At 35.6% G+C, this 22,847-nt stretch overlaps 1 protein-coding gene and 1 long non-coding RNA gene across 6 annotated transcripts; both read right to left on the minus strand.

Annotated features, from left to right (window-relative positions):
• Positions 1-4,418: 4,418 nt before the first annotated feature.
• Positions 4,419-7,327, minus strand: LOC118029602 (heavy metal-associated isoprenylated plant protein 28). Its single transcript, XM_035033506.1, has 4 exons — positions 7,322-7,327; positions 6,302-6,338; positions 4,942-5,001; positions 4,419-4,768 (listed from the first exon to the last, which is right to left on the minus strand). Exons 1-4 carry the CDS (start codon positions 7,325-7,327, stop codon positions 4,419-4,421), a joined length of 453 nt encoding a protein of 150 aa, XP_034889397.1.
• Positions 7,328-10,814: 3,487 nt separating this feature from the next.
• Positions 10,815-14,553, minus strand: LOC140955021 (uncharacterized). Of its 5 annotated transcripts, none has more exons than XR_012168755.1 (4): positions 14,438-14,553; positions 11,416-11,527; positions 11,151-11,336; positions 10,815-11,013 (listed from the first exon to the last, which is right to left on the minus strand). It is a non-coding gene; the product is annotated as an uncharacterized lncRNA (long non-coding RNA). The 5 variants fall into 5 exon arrangements; XR_012168756.1 differs by having other exon boundaries at positions 14,458-14,542; XR_012168754.1 differs by lacking the exon at positions 11,416-11,527.
• Positions 14,554-22,847: the final 8,294 nt, after the last annotated feature.

Raw genomic sequence — 22,847 nt, forward strand, 5'->3', positions numbered from 1 at the left:
ATCTTGTAGTGAGAGGTTGTTTTGTGTTTAAAAAATGTTATTGGATTTTTTTTATTTTAAATTAATTTTTTATGGTTTTATATTTTTTTAATATGTTGATATTAAACATAAATTTTTAAAAATAAAAATAAATAAATTATTTTAATATATTTTTAAATAAAAAATATTTTAAAAAACAATAACTTATTTTGAAATGTGGGATGCCAAGTTTCATTCTTCTTTGGTTCCTGTGTCAGCTAGCTAGCTAGCTTGCTCGCTCCATGAAGTCAGACCTGACAAACCAGACTGCTCTTGAGATACAAAGATAAATTCCATCTCACAAAAGAGAGTGTGTGAAAGCGAAAAAGACAACAATTTTTACTAAAAAAAAAAATTTGAATGACATCTAATGGGGAAACACTTATCTGAGTCCCTTTATGATCCACCTATGCTGCATGATATGAGGCAGTCATTACCCCCACCACTTCAAGAATTTGTTAATAGAATTTTGATAAGTGAAATTGATAGCATATTCAGACTTTAAATTTGTGATTTTATTCTCCAGAAAATAAGTATATATTAAGTATCTTATTAAAATGTTTACAAGATATTTAAAATAAATTAGAAAACTCTATCTCTATAATGAAACAATTTAGAATTCAAAAGCATAAAGAAAATTAATATAAAATCTGAAATAAAAATAATAAATCCAAAAAACAATTTAGAAAAAAATAACAAATTAGCCTAAGTAGCAATTTTTTGGGCTTAATTTTGGAAGATGTAGTTGTCTAATAAATAATGGAGTGGCTTCCCACAAGAAAACAACTTGTATAATCTCTTGTAAAAATTTGATCTCGCCCAACCATTGAATCCCTTGTTATCTCTGTTTTAAGTCGTTGCTCTAGTATAGCATAACCATATATTCTAAACTGTTTGAAAAGCTTAAAGAAATTTGAAAATTAATATTTAAAATACACATATTTTTTTAAATAATATTAAGGAAATAAAAAATTGAAAATTATAGGTCACAAAAATTCTTAGAATACTTGGGAAATAATAATAAAAATAAAACATAGTTGGGTATTAATTGGGCGAACCACACACTTATTTGTATGCTAAAAAATAAAAGCGAGTTAAGTTATATCCAAACTAGTTTGGATCCTAATCAAACTGGGTTAAAACCCATCTCAATTAGATGAGAGGATTCGTAGTATAATATATGTTGAGTGGTGATATTTTTATTAAACAATCATCTTAATTCAAAAACTTAAGCTGTTAGGTGAAGTTTCAAGATATGATTTATATTATTCTCTAAAACACTCCCTTAACTGAAAGTCTTTTGGGCTTGAAATTTACATAGACTCACACTAGCTTGTGCTTAATTTTTATTAAATAAATAGAAATGGTGAGATTCGAATTCCTGATTGATTAGCCATCAAGGCTTTGATACCATGTTAAAAAATCATCTCAACCCAAAAACTTAAATTGTTACATGAGTTTCTAAGATATTATTTATATTATTCTCTAACACCTCCTTAAGTTAAAGCCCTTTGGGCTTAAAACTTGCGTAGGTCCACATTATATTGTATTTAATTTTTATCAAATAAAATAAAGATGGTGAGATTCGAACTTGTGACTGCTTGGTCATCAAGGCTTTGATACTATATAAAAAACTATCTCAATTTAAAAAGCTTAAACTGTTAAGTGAGATCATAAGATATAATTTATATTCTCTAACAATTTTCATCCCTAATTTTTATGGGGTTCCTTGATAACATAATTTTAGTCCCCTATCTCTAATTCTTTTCTAAATTTGATCCTCAACCCAACTACAACTTTCAACCAACTAGTCCAAGAATTCTCAACTGGATTTGTCCATAAAAAAATTGCTTAAAAGTTTTCTCAACTGAGTCCACACCTAAAGATGACTACAAAGTATATTTGAGGATGAAAGGATCAGATTGATAATTCCTAGATACTTTCTGGACCTAATTGCTTCAATATATAGTTTAGGGACACAATTGAAAAGGGTAATAGTGAATAAGTTAGGTGCGCATATGAGAATATTATCCCTTTTCTAAAACATTCCAAGGCATATCTTTTTTGGAAAAGATTTATTAGAGATTGTGGAGGAGTCCATCCTAATCCTTTCTGAATGATATTAATGTAGATCAAAATTTTCATTGCAATCGGTGGCGATTTTAGGTTTTCTCAACAGACAATACCATGCCTAGGGCACAAGTCAAAATAAAACAACTTATAAGTTGCAAAATGATAAGGAAAAAAAGGCATTTCTTATGTATATTTTATAGCTTCAAGTGAACAAGGTTTAACAAAACACTAGCTTTGATACCCGCGTGATGTCACAGGTTATTTTTTTATATAAAAAATATTAAAAAAAATAAAATTTAAAAATCTTGGGTTTTTCTATAAAGTTATACCCGAGAATCTTGGGTTTGGTTGCAATGTCTGACTTAAAGAATAATATTTATAATATTAATAATAAATTAAACCTGCATGACCAAGTTTAAGTGAGCCTGACTGTAACACCGGACCCAAGAATATTGGATGTGGATCTGGCTATAAGGTGGTGTCATAAAAGTGTGATAATTAAATAGATTAATTAAAAAAACAAAGAAAAAAAATCAACAGAAAGGAAAAAACTAATGAAGAAAAAGAAAAAGAAATTGAATCAATTGGGTTAACGCCTTTAAATCAGGTTATCCGTAAAACTTGGGATTTGCGTCATGAAAGTTTGATAACTAAATAGAAAAAAAAATGACGGGTTTACCCAGAATTAACCGAGCTAACTCATCAAACCAAGTTAACCCATCAAGCCCAAGATACGTGTCATGAAAGTCTGATAATTAAATAAAAAGAAAATTAACTTTAACAAACTAAACTAAATGAAAAAAATAACTCGTCAAATCAGGTTAACCCATCAAACCTGAGATTCGTATCATTAAAATATGATAACTAAATAAAAAAAATTAACATTAACAAACTAAATCAAACAAAAAAAAATTCATTAAAAAAAATTAAAAAGAAAAAACAAAAGAAAAAAACAGTCATATAATATAATACAATATAATAATAATAATAATGATGAAAAAAACGTGGGGAAAGCTAAAGCTAAAGCTAAATTCTCAACCAAACTCAATATTAAAAAAATAATTTAACAAAGATAATTTAAAAAATAAACATGTGGGGGGATACACTGCAGCCAAACAAAAATCATGTAAGGGAAACACTGTAGTAATCCATAGTGTTTTTTTTATTTTAAAAAAAGCTACAAAGCTAAGTTCTCAACCAAAACTTAATATATAGAAAAAACCGAGATCCGTGTAATGAAAGTATGATAACTAAATTAATTTTTTTTTTCACATTAACAAACCTAAATTAAACAAAAAAAAAATTCATTAAAAGAAAAAAAAAAACACAAAGAAAAAAAGCAAAAAAGAAAAAACCATTGGCAAAACAGGAAAACAAAAACGAAAAAAAAAAGTCAAGTGTTTCACTGTATGCACAGTGATACATTATATGTAAAAAACAGAAGAAAAAAAAAGAGAGGGAAAAAAAAACAAAGTTGCTACAGTGAAAACCCCACGGGTTAAAAAAAAAACATGTAAAAAAAAAGAAAAAAAAAAAGCTGTTACAATGAAAAAACATTTAAAAAAAACAAAAGCAAAAAAAAAAGAAGGAAAAACTGCTACAAAAAAAACAAAACCAAAAAAAAAAAAATTGGCCACAGAAGAAAAAACAAAAAAAATGCAAAAAAAAAAAAAAAAACAGCTTTAGCTACAGTGAAAAAGCTACGCGTTTTAGGAGTTCTTATTAACCTTTCAAACCAGGATAACTCGTCAAACATTAGATTCGCGTCATGAAAGTTTAATAACTAAATAGAAAAAAAAATTGACGGGTTAACCCATAATTAACTGAGTGAACCTGTCAAGCTTGGAATACGTGTTATGAAAGTCTGATAATTAAATAGAAAGAATTTAACATTAACAAACTAAATTAATGAAAAAAAATAATTAAAAAGAATAAAATAAAATAAAATATCTAGTTAACTCGTCAAACCAGGTTAACCCGTCAAAACTCGGATCAGTTAACAAACTAAATTAAACAAAAAAAATTAAAAGGAAAAAAAAACTAAGAAAGAAGCCAAAAAAAATCCATAAAGGCATAAAAAACCAAAACAAATATAGAAAAAAACGAAAACGAAAAAATAATATATATTATAATATAATAATATAATTATAATTATAATTATAATAATAATTATTATATATAAGTATAATTAAAAGGCGTGGGGAAGCTACAGTGCTTTCCCCACGCCTTTTAGAGTTCTTTAATAAAGTGAAAAGGAAATCAGCACATGTAAAAACAATGTAGCATAAGTACATATATAGTAAGAATATTAATATATACCACGTTGTTCACATTATAGAACAACCATGAGGGTTTTCATCGCTGAAAATTGCTCCTGTTTGGTGGTTAAAGATGGAGGAATGCACCAGATGATGATAATAACCATGATCGTTGCTATCATATCCATGCTTGTAGTAATTGTAAGAAGAGGAAGGCTGAAGAGCATGGTAAGTAAGTGGACCGTTAACTTGGTGTTGGTTGTAGTAATGGTCAGAATAGCTATGATGCTGTGGATTGTAAGGAAATTGCCAGAGCTCAGCCCTTCTTCCTGTCTTACAAACTGTCTTTAGAACCTTCTTTTGGTCAGCCCATCCTGTGACCGTCACCTTTTGCAACCCCATATTTATATCTATGTCACCTACGCTTGTGCGTGCATACATATAATAAATACAAAAGTATAGTCCAAGAAAATATGTCCAAAGAAAACCTTAAAAAGAGAGGAACAGAGAAAATAATTCATGAAAAAAAAAGGGATGCTTAAGATGAAAATCGTCGCTTGCATAAAGTTTTTAGTGGAGGTGATTTCTTTACCTTTGACTTTTTCCAGAGCATTTTTCACCAATCTCTCGCATCCAGCACAATCCATATACACTTTTGTTGTAATCCAATTTTGATCTTTTTTATTTATTATTATTTTTATTATTTTATTTAAAAAAAATGATGAAAAACAAATAAAAATAAAATAAATGAAGAGTGAATTAAAATTTGGGTTAAGGGCAACACGATTGAAAGTTTAAAGATTTAATTAAACTCTTGACTAGTTTAATTAATTAAATTAAAGGTTTAATTGGAGAATTGATTTAATTAAAATTTAGATGATTTTAACTAATGAAATCAAGAGTTTAATTGAAGAATTAATGAGTTTGAGGACTTAATTATACTTTGATTTAATTAATTAAAGGAATCAGGGTGTAATTGAAGAAATACCAAAGTTTGGAGCTGATTCAAGGAAAAATTACTAGAAAATTAAAGTCCAAGAACCAAATTGAATAGTCCAAAAATCCAGGACTGTTGTGTAAATGGCACTATAAATCAAGGATTCAATTGAATTAATCTAAGGGTACAATTAGAAATTGATTATTAATGATTAAGATCTCAATTGTGAAGTTTAAAACATCCAGGGACCAAAGTGAAAAAATGCCTCAAGCACACAAACAGCGTCGTTTGGAAGACTTCGTTCTTCGTCCCTTCCGTTTCGCACGGAGAAAACCGATTCAACGGGGAAATCTACAGAAAATCATGGACCACGATCCCGTTCATGGGGGGTAACAGTTGTGGAAGCTCTCTGGCCTTTTAAAAGGCAGAGATGAGCAACGAACGGAGAAGAAGAGGAGGCAAGCACACCAGGGGAAGGAAAAACCCAATATAAAAACGGGAACCTAGAAAAAAACCCAGGACGAACAGACCAAGCAACAGAGGGGAGAAACCAGGGGGGACCAGTGGAGGGAGATTGAACAAAAAAACAGAGAAATAAACCCAGAAAAGGAAGAGGAAAAAGCATAGCAAAACATAGAAATAAACCTAGAAAAGGGGGCAGAGAAAAAAAGAACGAACAGGGGGAAGCAAATGAAACAGAACCGGGGAAGAAAACAGAGAGCACGAACGAGCAGGGGAACGACGAGTGTAAGCCGAAAACAGAGAGGGGGAACAGGCCAAGAAACAGAGGTGGAGGGGAAGTTTTTTTTCAGCCACCAAACCTTCATATGTCATCATCTTCGTCTGTCTCCCAACAAGCACAGAGGAACAGAAAATCAAGAGGGAGACAGGGAATCAAGGAGAACTGACAAACGAACCACACCAGCAGCAAAATCAAAAGAAAGCCAGAGATCAAGAAAGAAAAGGCTAGACGAAGGGAAAGCAAGAAGAGGCTAGTCAATCAGCAACCACACACCTTCGTCTTTGGCTACCGGGTAAGTTCTTCCTTCTCCCTGCTTTGCAAATTCAGAATTTTGTAATTGTGCAAAGGTAATATAATTACCTTCTTACTGTTGCAAGCATGCGTGAATAATTCACGCATGACGCATGCCTGCAACAGAGCCCATCCGGTCACTGGCTTGGACCATGACCAGTGGCCGGGCCCAGCCCAAAATAAAAAAATATAAAAAATAGAAAAATAAAAAAAATAAAAAAAAATAAAAAATGTGCATGCACTGATAAAAGTAATGTAAATTTATTAATTTATTCACTGATGCTAGAGTCGGGAATAAAAATACCAGTTTTAAATTTATATTATTTTTATTCGTTGTATTTTGTTTTATTTAGCTAGAAAAAATAAAAAAATATGTGCATGCGTAAAAATAAATTTATTTTTATTTGTTTATTCACTGACGCCAGAGTCAGGAATAAAAATATTGATCCAAATTTATTTTATAGCCACGTAATATTTACCAACACTAGAGTTGGAATTATTCGTAGTTGAATATTCATTGGCGCCAAAGTCAGGAATATTACAAGTAAATCATCAGAGCATAAACCAATAAATATTTAGCAATTTAAGAAAAAACCAGCAATGCAGTCTGCCTCAGGCAAAATGTTTAAGGGGTGATAATATCTTCTTTTTACGTAACCAATTCCGATCCATAGAATCTCTATTGACCAATTAGGGTTCCTAGTGACCATAATACTAGGTGACAACTCCTTAAACAAGAATATCTCCATCAAAGAACAGGATGTCAGAAATCCGTTCTTTTCAAATATTTAATAAATTTTTAAGGCCGCCGCGATGTCGGGTGCGACAACTCTTATTTCTATGGTTGACTGAGTAAAATACAATGAAAATTTTCAATACAACTGTGCCATTCTTTCCTTTCAGTTGTAATATGATACGAGAAAATATTAATTAATAGAAGACTCTTACTAATTATTAACCTACGCTTATATAATTTCATCCACGACATCTATACACGCTTACCGCCATTGTAACTTTTGCTGCTGAAGCCTGAATTTGATTGTAGAGAAGAACGATTGAGTTGAAGTGTATGATAGTATGAATATGTCGAACAAGGTGCTATATGCTCTCTATAAATAGAACATGTAATTTGATAAAATAATGGGAATGATTGGACTTGTAACTTATTATATAATTTACTATTGGACCGGCTTTCTTTTCATATATAATTACTTTGCAAATGGATGTTGGATCAGAAAATGTTTTCGAAGATATAAATTTTTACTCTCTTTTTCTTCTGTTCAAGATTCTCTCTACTGTTGATGTACATGATTATTTCATCCAAGAAATAGGTATATTCTTCGTCAAGAACTTCATCAGCCCCATTTCCGTCTCAAACTTCTCAGGAAGCCAGTCTTTGGACATCTCTACATATATAGTTCGGTTCCAAAATCCAATATTACAACCAACAGAACTCATCTCTGGTCTGATTGTCTTTAAGAAGCTGTACCTCGTATATATGTATTAGGGAGAATCTGCACTTGAGATCACCTTTGTCTTCACATGAGATGCACGTAAGGATTTATACACGTTGATGGATGCTTTCTTTAAATCATAAATCCAGGCTATTGAAATATAAATTCATCATTGTATATAATCATTGTCACATGTCAAAAAAATCCGCGCGGCGTCCGATGGCGAATTTTCATTAAATTTCGGGGTCTTTTGTTTTATTGTGAATAAGGGAGTCGCCACCTAGTATTTTGGTCACTAGGAACCCTAACTGGTCTTTCAAAGATTCTAAGGCAAGGGACTGGTTGCGTAAAGGGAAGGTATTAGCACCCCTAGTACGCCCTACCTATGGTAAGCTGCTTGGTGTTTGGTTTACTCTATAATTGCTACAGTGTTGATGTTTTGTAATCCCATCAATTTTCCTAGGTTTGATTCAAACTAAATTTATTAGGATAGAAATCCAAGGAAATTTCATGTGCTTCAAAAGCTCATTTTTTCCCTTAGTATATAAAGAGTTTTGCGACTCATAAATCACAAGGAAGAGGGACAAAAAATTTAGAAATCTAAGAAAATTCATGGCGTTTTAAAAGCCTATTTTTGCCTTAGTGTTTCATACACTCATGGCTCGTAAACCGTGGAGTAAAATTAAAATGTCCTCGATTATAATCAAGGCTTCTTTCAATGATGTTTGATGACTTATTATTCCTAGAAAATTATTTTGGATATTTATCACTTAGAATTTCTTTATCCAAATATTAACAATGAAGAATAACAAGTTATTCCCAATAATATTTTGGATATTCATCCCTTTGGAATTTCTTTATCCAAACATTAATGGTGAATAATAGATAAATTCTCCCCAAAAATAAGATTTTTATATTTTTTTGGAATATTGACCAACACCCTTTGGAGTTTTACAAAACATGTTGTAAAATTCAAAAATGCAAGAAAATAATTTTTGTGTTTAAGAAAATCCATGCGAAAACACATTTTTAAAACTTCAAATATTTGTTTTTATATATATAAAAAAAGGAAATTCAAAATATGTTAGGGTATTAGCCGTATGCAACACACCAAAAATATATTTTTATATTTTTTTGTCAAAAAAAAAAAATTAAACATCACATTTAATTGCAATTAAAGACAACAAAACTGCTTATATATTCTTAAAATTTACAAGAAAACTAAAACAGTCCAAAAAATCAAGGATGACCCTTCGAAGCCAAACATAAACTTTTTTTCTTTTCTGCCAGCAGGAGACCCGCGTGAACAGTTACTGGTGAATTAAAATTCACATGCACAGTAACAGGGTGGATTGAATTCATGCATGCATGCACAAGGATGAGAAGAGCTTACCTGGTGCAGGGACGAAGCTGGTGCTCGGGGATGAAGCTAGAGGATGGCGTCGACCGGGATGGAACTGGTCTCATTACTGGGCTGCTGCTTCGGCTAATTAATACATGTTCCTATGGAGGAGAAAACAAAAGTTTCACCACTAGAGGAGAAGAAACTGGAGACGGAATGAAGGGACAAAGGTGATGGCGAAGGCGTGCTGGTTGGTTTCTCTGATTTTCGTCTGTTTATCTTATTTCCTTCTGCTCGTCCTTCATCTCATTTCGCGTCTGTCTTGTCTCTACTGAGAGGAAATGGTTGCTGCTGCTGTGGGGCTCGGTGGAGGCTGGTCTGAGGCTACGTTGACAGAGAGGGCTGCTTCAGGTGCAGGGGAAGAAATGGCCGAGAGAGGGGAATGCCAGGAGGGGGACTGGTTTTGGGTGCTCTCTCTCTCTCTCGTTCTTGTCCGAAGGAAATGGAAATGAGTGGGCTGTCGGGAAGAGTGAGATGAGGAAATCGGGGAAGGTGGTTGGCTATGGGTAAAATGAAAAAAGGGTTCTGTAGGGGAAGAAGAAGTGAGGGAGGAGATCTGGTTTTGGCCGACTGAGAGAGGAGACTGCTGATCAATGGCCGGCTGAAGAGGGAAACCGAGAATTCTTGTTAGACAATTGACATTTTTAACTCTAGTGTTTCATGTTGTTTAATCAAGTATTGTCTGTTTTCTTTTCTTTCATTTCTGTTTTTGATTTTTGTTAAAGTAAATCCCTTGTTTTTTTTTGATGTTGTTGCTGAGATTAGTGACAGCATATTCTCCACTACAGTTAGTGGCTAGTGACAACAAATTATCCACTACAGTTAGAGGCTGATAACTAGGGAGGTTGTTGTATTTAAAGACATGCCAGTTAATGAAATACTCACTGAGACATTTTTATCAAAACACCTTGTGTGTAATTCGTGTTCTTCAATACCAGCATTGTTGTTCTTGATTGTGCATCCCTTCACCTGCACAAAACACAACAGCAACACAATTCTTAATAGTGGTATCAGAGCATCTCAGATCTTACAGGACCAAAACACCTTTTTTTTTCAAAATCTCAAAAATGACATCCAACAAAACTTACTTTTAAACTCCCCCATTATATTTACTGGTGAAAACTACCATATTTGGTCAGTGAAGATGCAAGCTTTTCTTGAAGCTTATGATCTTTGGGAAATTGTTTTCCGAAGACAAACCAGTAGCTCCCTTACCAACAAATCCCACTATGGCTCAAATCAAGTTCAGCAGTGAGGAAAAGGCAAAGAAATCCAAGGCGAAATCAATCATCCAAAATGCTGTGGCAGAAAGCATTTTCTACAGAATTATGGCATGCAAATTCAGCCAAAGAGGCTTGGAACAAACTAAAAGAAGAATACCAAGGCAGTGACAGAACAAGGCAAATGCAAGTGCTGAATTTGAAGAGAGATTTTGAGGCACTTAAACATGCAAGAAGATGAAACAATCTCTAAGTATTCTGATCGAATTTCACTAAATTATCAACAACATCAGATTACTTGGAGAAGACTTTCCTGACAGTAGGATTGTGGAGAAGGTTCTTGTGACTCTTCCTGAGAGGTTTGAATCCAAAATCTCCTCTCTAGAAGAATCAAAGGACCTCAGTAAAAATCTCATTAGGTGAACTAATGAGTGCTCTTCAAGCACAGGAGCAACGAAGAACAATCAGGCAAGACAGATTGACTGAAGGAGCCTTTTATGTGCAAAAACAACAAGCTGGAAAAGGAAAGAAGTTGCCTAATCTGAGATTCAAAGGCAGAAATGAAGGGGGCAGCACTAGTGAAGCTTCAAAACAAAAGAAGTTTCCTCCTTGCACTCACTGCAAAAGAAACACACATTCAGAAAAATATTGTTGGTGGAGGCCAGATGCAATTTGTGGAAATTTGCAAGCAATCAGGGCACATCACAAAGGTCTGCAAGTTCAAAAAATCAGATCCAAAACCTCAACAAGCTCACCTAGCAGATGAAGTTGATACACAGGAGGAGCAATTCTTTGCTGTCACTTGTTTCTCAACAAATGATCCAGCTGATACTTGGCTTATTGACAGTGGATGCACACATCATTTGTGCAATGATGCTGGAATGTTCAAAACCCTTGATGAATCTTACAAATCCAGAGTAAAGGTTGGCAATGGAGAATTTCTGGAGGTCAAAGGCAGAGGGTCAGTAAATGTTCAAACAAGTTCAGGTATCAAAATCATTCCTGATGTGTTATTTATACCTGAAATCAGTCAAAATTTGTTGAGTGTTGGACAAATGATGGAGAAAAACTATTCTCTTCAGTTTAAGGATCATAAATGCATTATCTTTGATCCTTCTGGAGAACAAATGTTCTGTGTAAAGATTAAAAACAGAAGCTTTGTTGTTGACTGGGATAAAGTATCCAATCATGCATATGTGAGTGCTACTCAGGATGTTTCAAATCTTTGGCATAAAAGATTTGGACATTTCAATCAAAAGGGCTTGTCAATTTTGAAACAAAAGGAAATGGTTGCAGCATTGCCCACATTGAATGGTGAGATTCAATTGTGTGAAACATGTCAACTTGGCAAGCAATCAAGGCCACCATTTCCTAAAAGGCAAGCATGGAGAGCCAGCCAAAAACTTCAGCTCATCCACACTGACGTGTGTGAACCTATGAAGACAGCCTCATTATGTGGTAACAAGTATTTCATTCTCTTTATTGATGATTATACTAGGATGTGTTGGGTGTATTTCATCAAATTTAAGAGTGAAGTATTTACAATCTTTCAAACATTCAAAGCTTTAGTTGAGAATCAAAGTGACATGCTAATTAAATGCTTAAGATCTGACAATGGTACTGAATATACTTCAAATCAGTTTCTTGAGTTTTGCAACAGCAGAGGCATTGTGCACCAATACACTACACCATACACACCACAACAAAATGGTGTATGTGAGAGGAAGAACAGGACAGTAATGGAGATGGCTAGATGTCTCTTACTTGAAAAGAAAATGCCAAAAACATTATGGGCAGAGGCAGTCAATACCTCTGTTTACTTGCTGAACCGACTTCCAACCAAAGCACTGGAGGACAAGACACCATATGAAGGCTGAAATGGTGTTAAACCTGTTGTAGATCATCTTCGAATCTTTGGCAGCATATGCTATTATCATATAGCTGAGCCAAAGAGGAGCAAACTGGACAACAAAGCTCAAAAGGGAGTTCTTGTGGGTTATGGAATAACAACCAAAGGATACAGAATTCTTTGCTTACAAACAGAGAAGGTAATTCTCAGCAGAGATGTGAAGGTTGATGAAGCAATCGCATGGGATTGGGAACATCAGAAAAATATGATTTCTGATCAACCATTCACCATTCAGCCCCAGCCAGTAGCTGATGAATCAGTGGATGATTTTCCAGTTAGAGGCACAAGATCATTGGAAGATATTCACCTAAGATGCAACATGGCAATCCTAGAACCAACCAGCTATACTGAAGCTCAAGAATTTCCAGCATGGAGGAGAGCAATGGAGGCAGAAATGGAAATGATCAACAAAAATGCAACATGGCAGCTGATTGAAAGGCCTAAGCATCGTAAGGTGATAGGTGTAAGATGGGTTTTCAAAACAAAACTCAATTCAGATGGGTCAGTATGCAAACACAAGGCTAGATTGGTGGTAAAGGGCTATGCTCAGCAATATGGTGTGGACTACCTAGAGACCTTTGCTCTAGTAGCAAGGTATGATACTATTAGACTTCTCATTACACTTGCAGCACATAACTCTTGGCAGATTCACCAACTTGATGTCAAGTCTGCCTTCTTGAATGGATTTCTTGCTGAAGAAATCTTTGTAGAGCAACCCGATGGGTATGCTGTTAAAGATAAAGAAGATCATGTGTATCTACTTAAGAAGGCCTTGTATGGGTTGAAACAAGCTCCCCGAGCTTGGTATGACAGAATGGACACACATCTGCTTCAACTTGGGTTCAGCAGAAGCCAAAATGAAGCAACTTTGTATGTGAAATCATGTGGTAACCATTTTCTAATTGTATCTATTTACGTAGATGATATGCTTATCACAGGAAGTGAACTTGGAATGATCCAAGAGTTCAAAGATGAAATGAAGAAGATGTTTGAGATGTCTGACCTTGGAATGATGAATTACTTCCTTGGAATGGAAGTGATGCAATCCAGCAATGGCATTTTTACATGCCAAAAGAAGTATGCTTCAGACATCCTAAAAAGATTCAAAATGGAGGATTGTAAACCAGTGGGGACTCCTATGACAACAAGTATCAAGCTTAGCAAGGATGATGAATCTGAAAAAGTGGATGAAAGTTTGTATAGAGGCTTAATTGGCAGCCTTCAATATCTTACAGCAAGTAGACCTGACATATTATTTGCTGTGAGTATTCTTTCAAGGTTCATGCATTCTCCAAGGGAGACTCATTTCATTGCAGCAAAAAGGATACTTAGATACATCAAAGGTACCATTGATCTTGGTATTTTCTGTCCAAGATCATCAGAAAGGGGCTGTGGAACTAAAAGGCTATACTGACAGTGACTGGGGAGGCTGTGTTGATGATTCAAGAAGCACTTCAGGGTATTTATTCTCACTCAATTCAGGTGTCTTCACCTGGAGTTCAAAGAAGCAAGAGACAACAGCTCAATCCACTGCAGAAGCAGAGTACATTGCTGCTGCCGCTGCTGTCAACCAAGCAATTTGGTTGAGGAAAATGTTAAAGGATTTGGGACATGAACAGGTTGAAGCTACTAAAATCATGTGTGATAACAGTTCTGCAGTATCAATTTCAAAGAATCCAGTCTTTCATGGACGTACAAAGCATATCAAAATCAAGTTTCATTTTATTAGAGAAGTTCAACAATCTAATGAAGTGATGCTGATTCATTGTTCTTCCGAAGAACAACTTGCAGATATATTTACCAAACCACTACCTAAAGAGAGATTTGAGACATTAAGACAAATGATTGGAATTTTTCGTCAAAATGTCAAGGAGGAGTGTTAGACAATTGACATTTTTAACTCTAGTGTTTCATGTTGTTTAATCAAGTATTGTCTGTTTTCTTTTCTTTCATTTCTGTTTTGATTTTGTTAAAGTAAATCCCTTGTTTTTTTGATGTTGTTGCTGAGATTAGTGGCAGCATATTCTCCACTATAGTTAGTGGCTAGTGACAGCAAATTATCCACTACAGTTAGTGGCTGATAACTAGGGAGGTTTGTTGTATTTAAAGACATGCAGTTAATGAAATACTCACTGAGACATTTTATCAAACACCTTGTGTGTAATTCGTGTTCTTCAATACCAGCATTGTTGTTCTTGATTGTGCATCCCTTCACCTGCACAAAACACAGCAACACAATTCTTAACAATTCTTAAAGGCCAAAGCAACGTTTTCTCTAGTTTGGCTAAAGAGAGGAGAGCTCGTGAGGGAGAGTCGCCCAGATGGAGGGGGGCTGGTCTCCGTGTAAGAGAGGGGATTGGCTGGAGGCTTGGGAAGAAAAAAAATATATCAAAAGGGAGGGGGGTGCCGAATTGTTAGCTTGTTTTTTTGGTCTAGGACAGGGGCAGCCACTGTAGCCTTTTTAATAAAGAGAATAGGGTTAGGTTTTTTGTTTGCCCTCTATTTTTATCTCTAAAATTGCTTTCCTTTCATTTTCTTCCTCTTTTTCCTTTTATATGGTTGGGTGTTCACTTTATATAGAAAATTTTTACATGTGCTATTTAAAGAAATATTGCAATAATTATTGCAGAGATTATCTTCTATAACCAGCACCAACAAATCTTATATATATGGTATTTTTTTTATTGCAGTGATTATTTTCCCTAACCAGCACGAATCAAATCATATATCTATGGTATTTTATATTGTAGTAATTATATATGTTTCAATAATTATCTCCTGGACATATTGCTTCCTTGATATTAGCCCTAATGCTTTATGTTATCGCCACATGTAAACCTTTATTATTATTATTTATTATTTATTATTTATTATTTATTTTTATTATTTTTTTACTTGAAAATTTATCAAAATATGGGTCAAAAATTAGGTAGCAACAATCATATCAAAATTTGCTACAAAACTCCTTACTCACATATGAAATTCAACTGTTATGAGTCTCTTGTTAACATTTAACAACTTCCATTCAGCATGAGATTTAATTGCATGATCTTATCTTAACGATAACTTGGACAACCCAACACATAACATTGGATCAAATAATTAGTTTTTTCTTTTTTGGATTCTAAATACTTAATAAGGAAATGAGATTCGTAAAAAACTAATTTGGTCTAACAGTACAAGTTAAGCTATTCAAGTCATTGTTATCGAGTTACCATACAAGTAAACCTAAAATCGTGGCTTTAAGCCTAACTCTTACACTTTACCATAGGAAGTGGAGAATTCATGGGAGTAAACAATCTTCATAACTGTGTGTGGCGTGTCCCGGTAAAAACATCTATCTTTAAAATTATTATTTTCTATCGATCTGGCAAATGTGTGGGGAGACAAGAAATTCTTGTTTTTCATGAGTGGAAAAATAAAATGGGAGTCGCCACCTAGTATTTTGGTCACTAGGAACTCTAACTGGTATAAGAGATTGGGTACAGGGACTGGTTGCGTAAATAAAAGATATTAACACCCCAAATACATTCTACCTAAAGTAGGTTGCATTCTTTTGAGACGGTGGACGTGGTCATGATGGTGCGCGAGAGTGCTGCCAATTATGCTCCTACCACAAATTGGTATTGTCGCACGTCAGAAAATCCACGCGGCATCGGCTGATGATTTTTTCTCGTTGTTGTGTTCGCTTTGATTGGTTCGTTGGAGTCGCCACCTAGTAATTTATTGAAGGCTACTAGGAAACCGGATGTACTGGTCTTGTCAGAGATTCCTAGGTAAAGTACTGGTTGTGGTTAGGGAAGGTATTAGCACCCCTAACGCACCCTACCTAAGGTAAGCTGCTTCGCGAATTTGATGTGTTAAAGAAGTTTTAATAATTGTCTTTTCATCGGATATTAGAAATACAACTTACGTATAAGTTAATAATTCTTAACCGTGATCCACTCAAAATATTAAATTCTTCTTTAATCCTTGCAATTTTATCATAAAAAAGAAAAATAAATAAAACATTCATAAAACAAATACAAACACACACTTACACTTTCACTATTTTTGTTTCTTTTCTTTTCTTTTCTTTTCCTTGTTTTGCTTACACATTTACAAAATATAAATTACAAAAAAACTCAAAACTAAAAAAAATATTACATTAAACACATTAAAATTACAAAATAACCCCTAAAAAATCCATTACAGTGCTGGGAAGCCCTCCTGGAACAGCATGAACAGTGGTGGCGCGTCTTCCCACGCGTCGCCGCAAGCAAGAATAGGAGACATAGTGGATCTGACTCAGCTTCTCTCCTTCTTCCTTTCCTCGCCGGTGGTGAAGATCACCATCACCTGCAACCAAAAGAAAACGCACAAGCAGTCTGTTTTAGTTAATTTTTTTAGATATGTTTTCCTCTGCTTTCCATCATTATCTGCTTCACTTTCTTCTTTCTCAGGTCTGTTCTTGGGGCTTCGTCGTCTTCTCCTCTGCTGGGTAGTTGGGCGGCGGCTAGTGGAGATCTGGATCGGTCTGTGATGGTTGCGGGTCGTCGCTGCTGGTTAAAGAAGGTGAGCAGCTCTGGCAGATGAGGAAGGGACGGCACCTGCGGGCATGCTGCTGGAGATGGGCTGTTACTGGAGGTCGGTTTGTGGACAACGTGTGTCTTAGCTTCTTCTTTACTAGTTGTAGATCTAGCGATGGCCCGCTTTGGTGGCCGCTGTTGGGCAGTTCTGGCGGTGGGTCTATGGGCGCCGTGTGTCTCAGCTGCAGTTTACGGCTGCTGAAGTGCTCGACGGTGTGGATTCTGTGAGAGTGGGGGAAAGGTGGAGCTTTTTCTTAATTTTTCTTTTTTGTATTTTTTTGAAAACGAGCAATATCAACGTCGACTCGATGAGGAAAATCAATGATTTTAAAAAATGATGCGTGAAAAGTCGAACGCGTTCAAAAGACCCTTAAAAATTTAAATTCTTTCTTAGACGACGTTGAAAATGCTAAAACGTTGCAAATATATTAAAAAAGTATTTTTTTGGATTTTCGATGTTTTTCTCTATTTTTGGATTTTTTGAAAATTTATCAAAACATGGGTTAAAAATTAGATAGCAACAGATGCCCTCTCTTTACAATGCTTACGAAGAAAAACTCCTCAATGTTTTGCAGAATAAGCTTTGTAAAGAAAACTTGTCTTCTTATCTTAACTTGTTTAATACCCACTCATCTAAAGACATTACTCTTTTTTTTTTTCTCTTGTTTTTCTTTCTTTCTCTTTTTTTTTTCGTTAACCTGAGATCTCATTTGGCGACCTCCTTTACCAAAACCAAAGAATGTGTGTAGCTCAGTCAATTTGAAATCCCATATGGAGATTCCCTTTAACCAAAGCTATATGAGATCCCATCTAGCGATCTCATTCAACTGGAACTAAAAACTGTGTGTAGCTCGGTCAACCTGAAATCCTATCTTGCGATTCCCTTTAACCAAAGCCATTTGAGATCCCATCTGGCGACCTCATTCAACTGCAACTAAAAAATGTGTGTAGCTCAATCAACCTGAAATCCCATCTGGCGATTCCCTTTAACCAAAGCCACCGGAGGTCCCATTTGGCGACCTCATCAATTGGAACTAAAAACTACGTGTAGCTCGGTCAACCTGAAATCCCATCTGGAGATTCCCTTTAACCAAAGCCACCTGAGATCCCATCTAGAGACCTCATCAACTGGAACTAAAAAACTGCATGTAGCTCGGTCAACCTGAAATCCCATCTGGCGATTCCCTTTAACCAAAGCCACCGGAGGTCCCATCTGGCGACCTCATCAACTGGAACTAAAAACTATGTGTAGCTCGATTAACCTAAAATCTCATCTGACGATTCCCTTTAACCAAAGCCACCTGAGATCCCATCTGGCGACCTCGTTCAACTGGAACTAAAAAATATATGGAGCTCGGTCAACCTGAAATCCCATATGGCGATTCCCTTTAACCAAAGGGACCTGAGATCCCATCTGGCGACCTCATTCAACTGGAACTAAAAAAATATGTGTAGCTCGGTCAACCTGAAATCCCATCTGGCGATTCCCTTTAACCAAAGGGACCTAAGATCCCATCTGGCGACCTCATTCAACTGGAACTAAAAAAAATATGTGTAGCTCGGTCAACCTGAAATCCCATCTAGCGATTCCCTTTAACCAAAGTCACCTAAGATCCCACCTGGCGACCTCATTAAACCAAAACCAAAAAATATACGTAGCTCGGTCAACCTGAAATCCCATCTGGCGATTCCTTTTAACCAAAGCCACCTGAGATCCCATTTGGCGACCTCATTTAACCAAAATAACAGAATGTGTAAAAAGTGATCTCATTGTAATGGGTGACCTACCTAGGTGGAAAGAATGTGAAAAATGGTCTCATTATGATAGGTGACCTACCCAGATGGAAAGAATGTGAAGTGTGGTCTCATTGTAATGGGTGACCTACACAAATGAAAAAAATATGAAAAAGGGTCTCATTATGATAGGTGACCTAACCAGAGAAAAATGAAAGAGTGGTCTCGTTGTAATGGGTGACCTAACCAGATAAAAAACATGGAGAATTGATCGCGTTGTAATAGGTGACCTACCTAGAAAAATGTTGGCGAGGGCTCAAAAGCACACTCAAAAGGAGGTAGGGTTAGAAAACACACTACCCGATAAGTGAGGGCTCAAAGGCGCACTCGAAATAAGATAGGGTTAGAAAATGCACTACCCGAGAAGTGAGGGCTCAAAGGTGCACTCGAAATGAGGTAGGGCTAGAAAACGCACTACCCGAGATGTGAGGGCTCAAAGGCGCACTCAAGATGAGGTAGGGTCAGAAAACGCACTACCCGAATGGTGGTGGCTCAAAGGCGCACTCGGAATGAGGTAGGGTTAGAAAACGCACTACCCGAGAAGTGAAGGCTCAAAGGCGCACTAGAAATGAGGTAGGGTTAGAAAACACACTACCCGAGATGTAAGGGCTCAAAGGCGCACTCGGAATGAGGTAGGGTTAGAAAACACACTACCCAAATGGTGGTGATGAAACACTGATATGCCAATGTTGAAAGAAATGCATTATGATCAATATGCATGTGTTGTAACCCATTTTTGGATCCCCACATATAAAAATAATAAAATACAAAAAAATTCAAAAAAAATATATTATAAAAAAAATATAATAGTGAAAAAATGCCAGAGCGCCCTAAAAATGCTCAAAAATTGATTGAGGATGTTCAAAAATATAAAAAATAATTTTTGACAGTATATCATTGACTGATGAGAGCCCCGATGATAAAGAAAATTCAATTTGAGGAAGAAAAGTCCAAAATTAGAAGTTTATGGACTCAATTAAATTTTATTAAAGATTTAATTGAATTTTTAAAGAGTTTAATTCCAAGAAAAATTGATTTTTGAGTTAATTTGGGCTTTAATTGGAAGAAGTTGAAGTTCTGGGGTCAAATTATAATTTTTTGAAGTTCATTTGGTCAAATCAGGGGCTTAATTGCATAAATATTGAAGTTTAATGGCCAATTAAGGACTTAATTGAAGAAATCCGAGACCAAGGACTAAAATGCAAAACGCGCGCAAATTGAGGGCCTTCTTTGAATCTGACGTGTTTGGCGCCAAAATCCATTTAAATGAAACGACGCGTTTTGGGAAAAACAACGTCGTTTCATGCACTGTTTATTTAAAAAAAAAAAGGGAAAACTCAAAACGGTGCCGTTTTGAACGGCACCATCATCTTCTTCCCCTGGACACGCAACGAAGCAGGGGAAGAAGATTTTTTTTTTTTTCTGTCACCACTGTTGTAACCCATTTTTGGGTCCCCATGAAAAATAAAATAAATAGCCAAAAAATGTTAGAAAAAATAACAGGAGGCAGAAGCGCTCGGAAAACAGTCAGAAAATTGGTCAAGGAATTTAAAATACAAGGATTGAATTTTTGACAGTATATTCTTGAAGGATGAAAGCCCTATTGAGAAGGAAAATTTGAATTTTGAGGAGAAAAGCCCAAATTTGGATATTTATGGACTTAATTGGATTTTTATGGACTTAATTGGATTTTTATTTGAATTTATAAAGGATTTGATTGCAAGAAAAATTAATTTTTAAGTCAATTTGGGCTTTAATTAGAAGAAATTTAAGTTTTGGGGCCAAATTTTATTTTTTAGGAATTTATTGGGTCAAATCAGGGGCTTAATTGCATAAATATTGAAGTTTAATGGCCAATTAGGGACTTAATTAAGAAAAATCAGAAACCAGGGACCAAATTGGAAGAGGCGCGTAAATGGAGGGGCTGCAATTATTCGGTTCAGGGGCCTAATTGAAGAAATTGAAAGTTTATTAATCAATTGAGGGCTCAATTGCATAAATCAGAGGCCAAGGACCAAAGTGAAAAAGGCGGCCAACAAGAGGGGCGGGGACCGAATTTGGAGGACTGATTTGAAGTTTGGCCATTTAAATGAAACGACACGTTTTATCCAAAACGACGCCGTTTCATATATATATATATATATATATATATATATATAAAAAGAAAAAAAAAAAGAGGAAGACCAGAACGGTGTCGTTTTGAACGACACTGTTCATCTTCCTCCTTCCCCCCATTTGAACAGCAACAGAAGACAAAAAACCATTTTTAAACCGTCCCGCCTCTCTCTCCTCGCCCCCACCACCACCGAACGCGTCAATGGCCGACCAGCCGTTGCGTGATTTACGCCCAAGGCGCACTAGCAAAAGGCACCGTTTTTTCCCTATAAATAGGAAGGAAAACCGAAGAGAGAAGGGGCCGAAAAAAATTGAATAGAGGAGAGAGAGCCACTGAAAACCCAGGAAAACCGAGAGAAGAGTGAAAGTTTGACGCAGGGAGGGAGTTTAGAAAACAAAAACGAAGAAAGCGAACCGAGAGGGCGTCGCCGGATTGTTTGGAAATCACCAAGGAGCCGTCGTGAGTTAGGACGTCGCCACCGCCTCCACCGTAGCACCGCCAGCAAGCCATCGTCTCCACCACGCCAGGTACGTTTCCTTTCACCCCCTGCGCATTTTTTTTCTTTCCCCCTGAGGCCTGCATAAGTTGCCTCCTGCATGCAGAATCGTTCTGCATGCAGGAGGCGGGGGGGAAAATAATTCCCCCCCCCCCGTTTTTCTTTTCGGGGCCAGATGGTTTCTGGCCCAGAACTATTGGGACGGGCCAGAGTGTTTCTGGCCCAAGGCTGGCGGTCTGGGCTGGGTCCGGCCCAGACCGAGGCAGTTTAGTTCTTGGGCCGAGATAGGCCCAATCCCCTTTTGGGCCGAGTTCGGCCCAACGACTTTTGGGGCTGGGTCCGGCCCAGTTTAGTTGGGCCGGCCCATCCCACTTAATATATATTTATATATTTATTATATTATTATATTATTATATTATATTATGCATGTATATATATTTTAACAAAAAAAATAAAATCCGAAAAGTTTTTTTTTTAAAATATATTGTTGTTTCCTTTTCATATATATATATTTTATATATACATTGGTTTGTACTTTTATATTGTGGAGATACAAACTCAGTGTTTAAAATACCCGGTTTTCGTCAAAACATCCAGAGTTTCAAAGATAAAAATGTCTGTTTGCTTTCAAAAATTCTAAAACATTTCCCTAAAAAATATTGTTGATTTTCCTGCACATTTTGTTTATGATTTTTTACATTGGTTTGTATTTTTTATACCGTAGAGATACAAATTCAGAGTTTAAAATACCCGATTTCGTCAAAAAAAAAATATTGTTTAAAAAAAATATATATTTTCTTGCGTGTTGCATACGGCCAATACTCTAACATGTTTTGAATGTTTTTTTTAGAAAAAAAATATATTGGAAGCTTCGAAAGTGTGTTTTTCGCATAGATTTCTTAAACACAAATTATTTTCTTGCATTTCTGGATTTTACAACGTGTTTGTAAAACTCCAAAGGGTATTGGCCAATATTCCAAAAACTATAAAAATCTTATTTTTGGAGAGGGAATTTATTTATTATTTACCGCTAATGTTCGGATAAAGAAATCCTTAAAAGGATGAATATCCAAAATATTATTGGGAGTAATAAATCTGCACACATTCTTGAAAGAAGCCTTGATTATAATCGAGGACATTTCAAAATTTATTTTTTTATTATTTATTATTACACGATTTATGAGTTGCAAACTTTTGAAATACTAAGGGAAAAATGAGCTTTCAAAGCACATGGAATCTCCTTAGATTTCTATCCAAAATCAATTGACGAGCCTAGAAAATACCAACACCATAACAATTGTAGAGCAAACCAAACACCAAGCAGCTTACCTTAGGTAGGGCGTACTAGGGGTGCTAATACCTTCCCTTTACGCAACCAGTCCCTTGCCTTAGAATCTCTGAAAGACCAGTTAGGGTTCCTAGTGACCAAAATACTAGGTGGCGACTCCAAAGAACCAAATCAGCAAAACAGAACAAAACGAAAGTCGCCAGTCGAATGTCGCAAAAAAGCAAATTTTTTTTTGTTTATTTTTTAGGGGTGCGACAGGATGGCGACTCAACTGGGGACCC

Source organism: Populus alba, chromosome 19, assembly GCF_005239225.2.
Source record: "Populus alba chromosome 19, ASM523922v2, whole genome shotgun sequence".
Lineage (NCBI taxonomy): Eukaryota > Viridiplantae > Streptophyta > Magnoliopsida > Malpighiales > Salicaceae > Populus > Populus alba.

Bases quoted from the DNA above. Each gene is read 5' to 3' on its own strand.
- LOC118029602 (XM_035033506.1), bottom strand. The intron at 5,002-6,301 runs GTGTGTGGTTGC...TTACAACAAAAG, and splicing joins CCCGGTAGCCAAAGACGAAG to TGTATATGGATTGTGCTGGA. The intron at 4,769-4,941 runs GTAAAGAAATCA...GCACAAGCGTAG, and splicing joins TGCTCTGGAAAAAGTCAAAG to GTGACATAGATATAAATATG.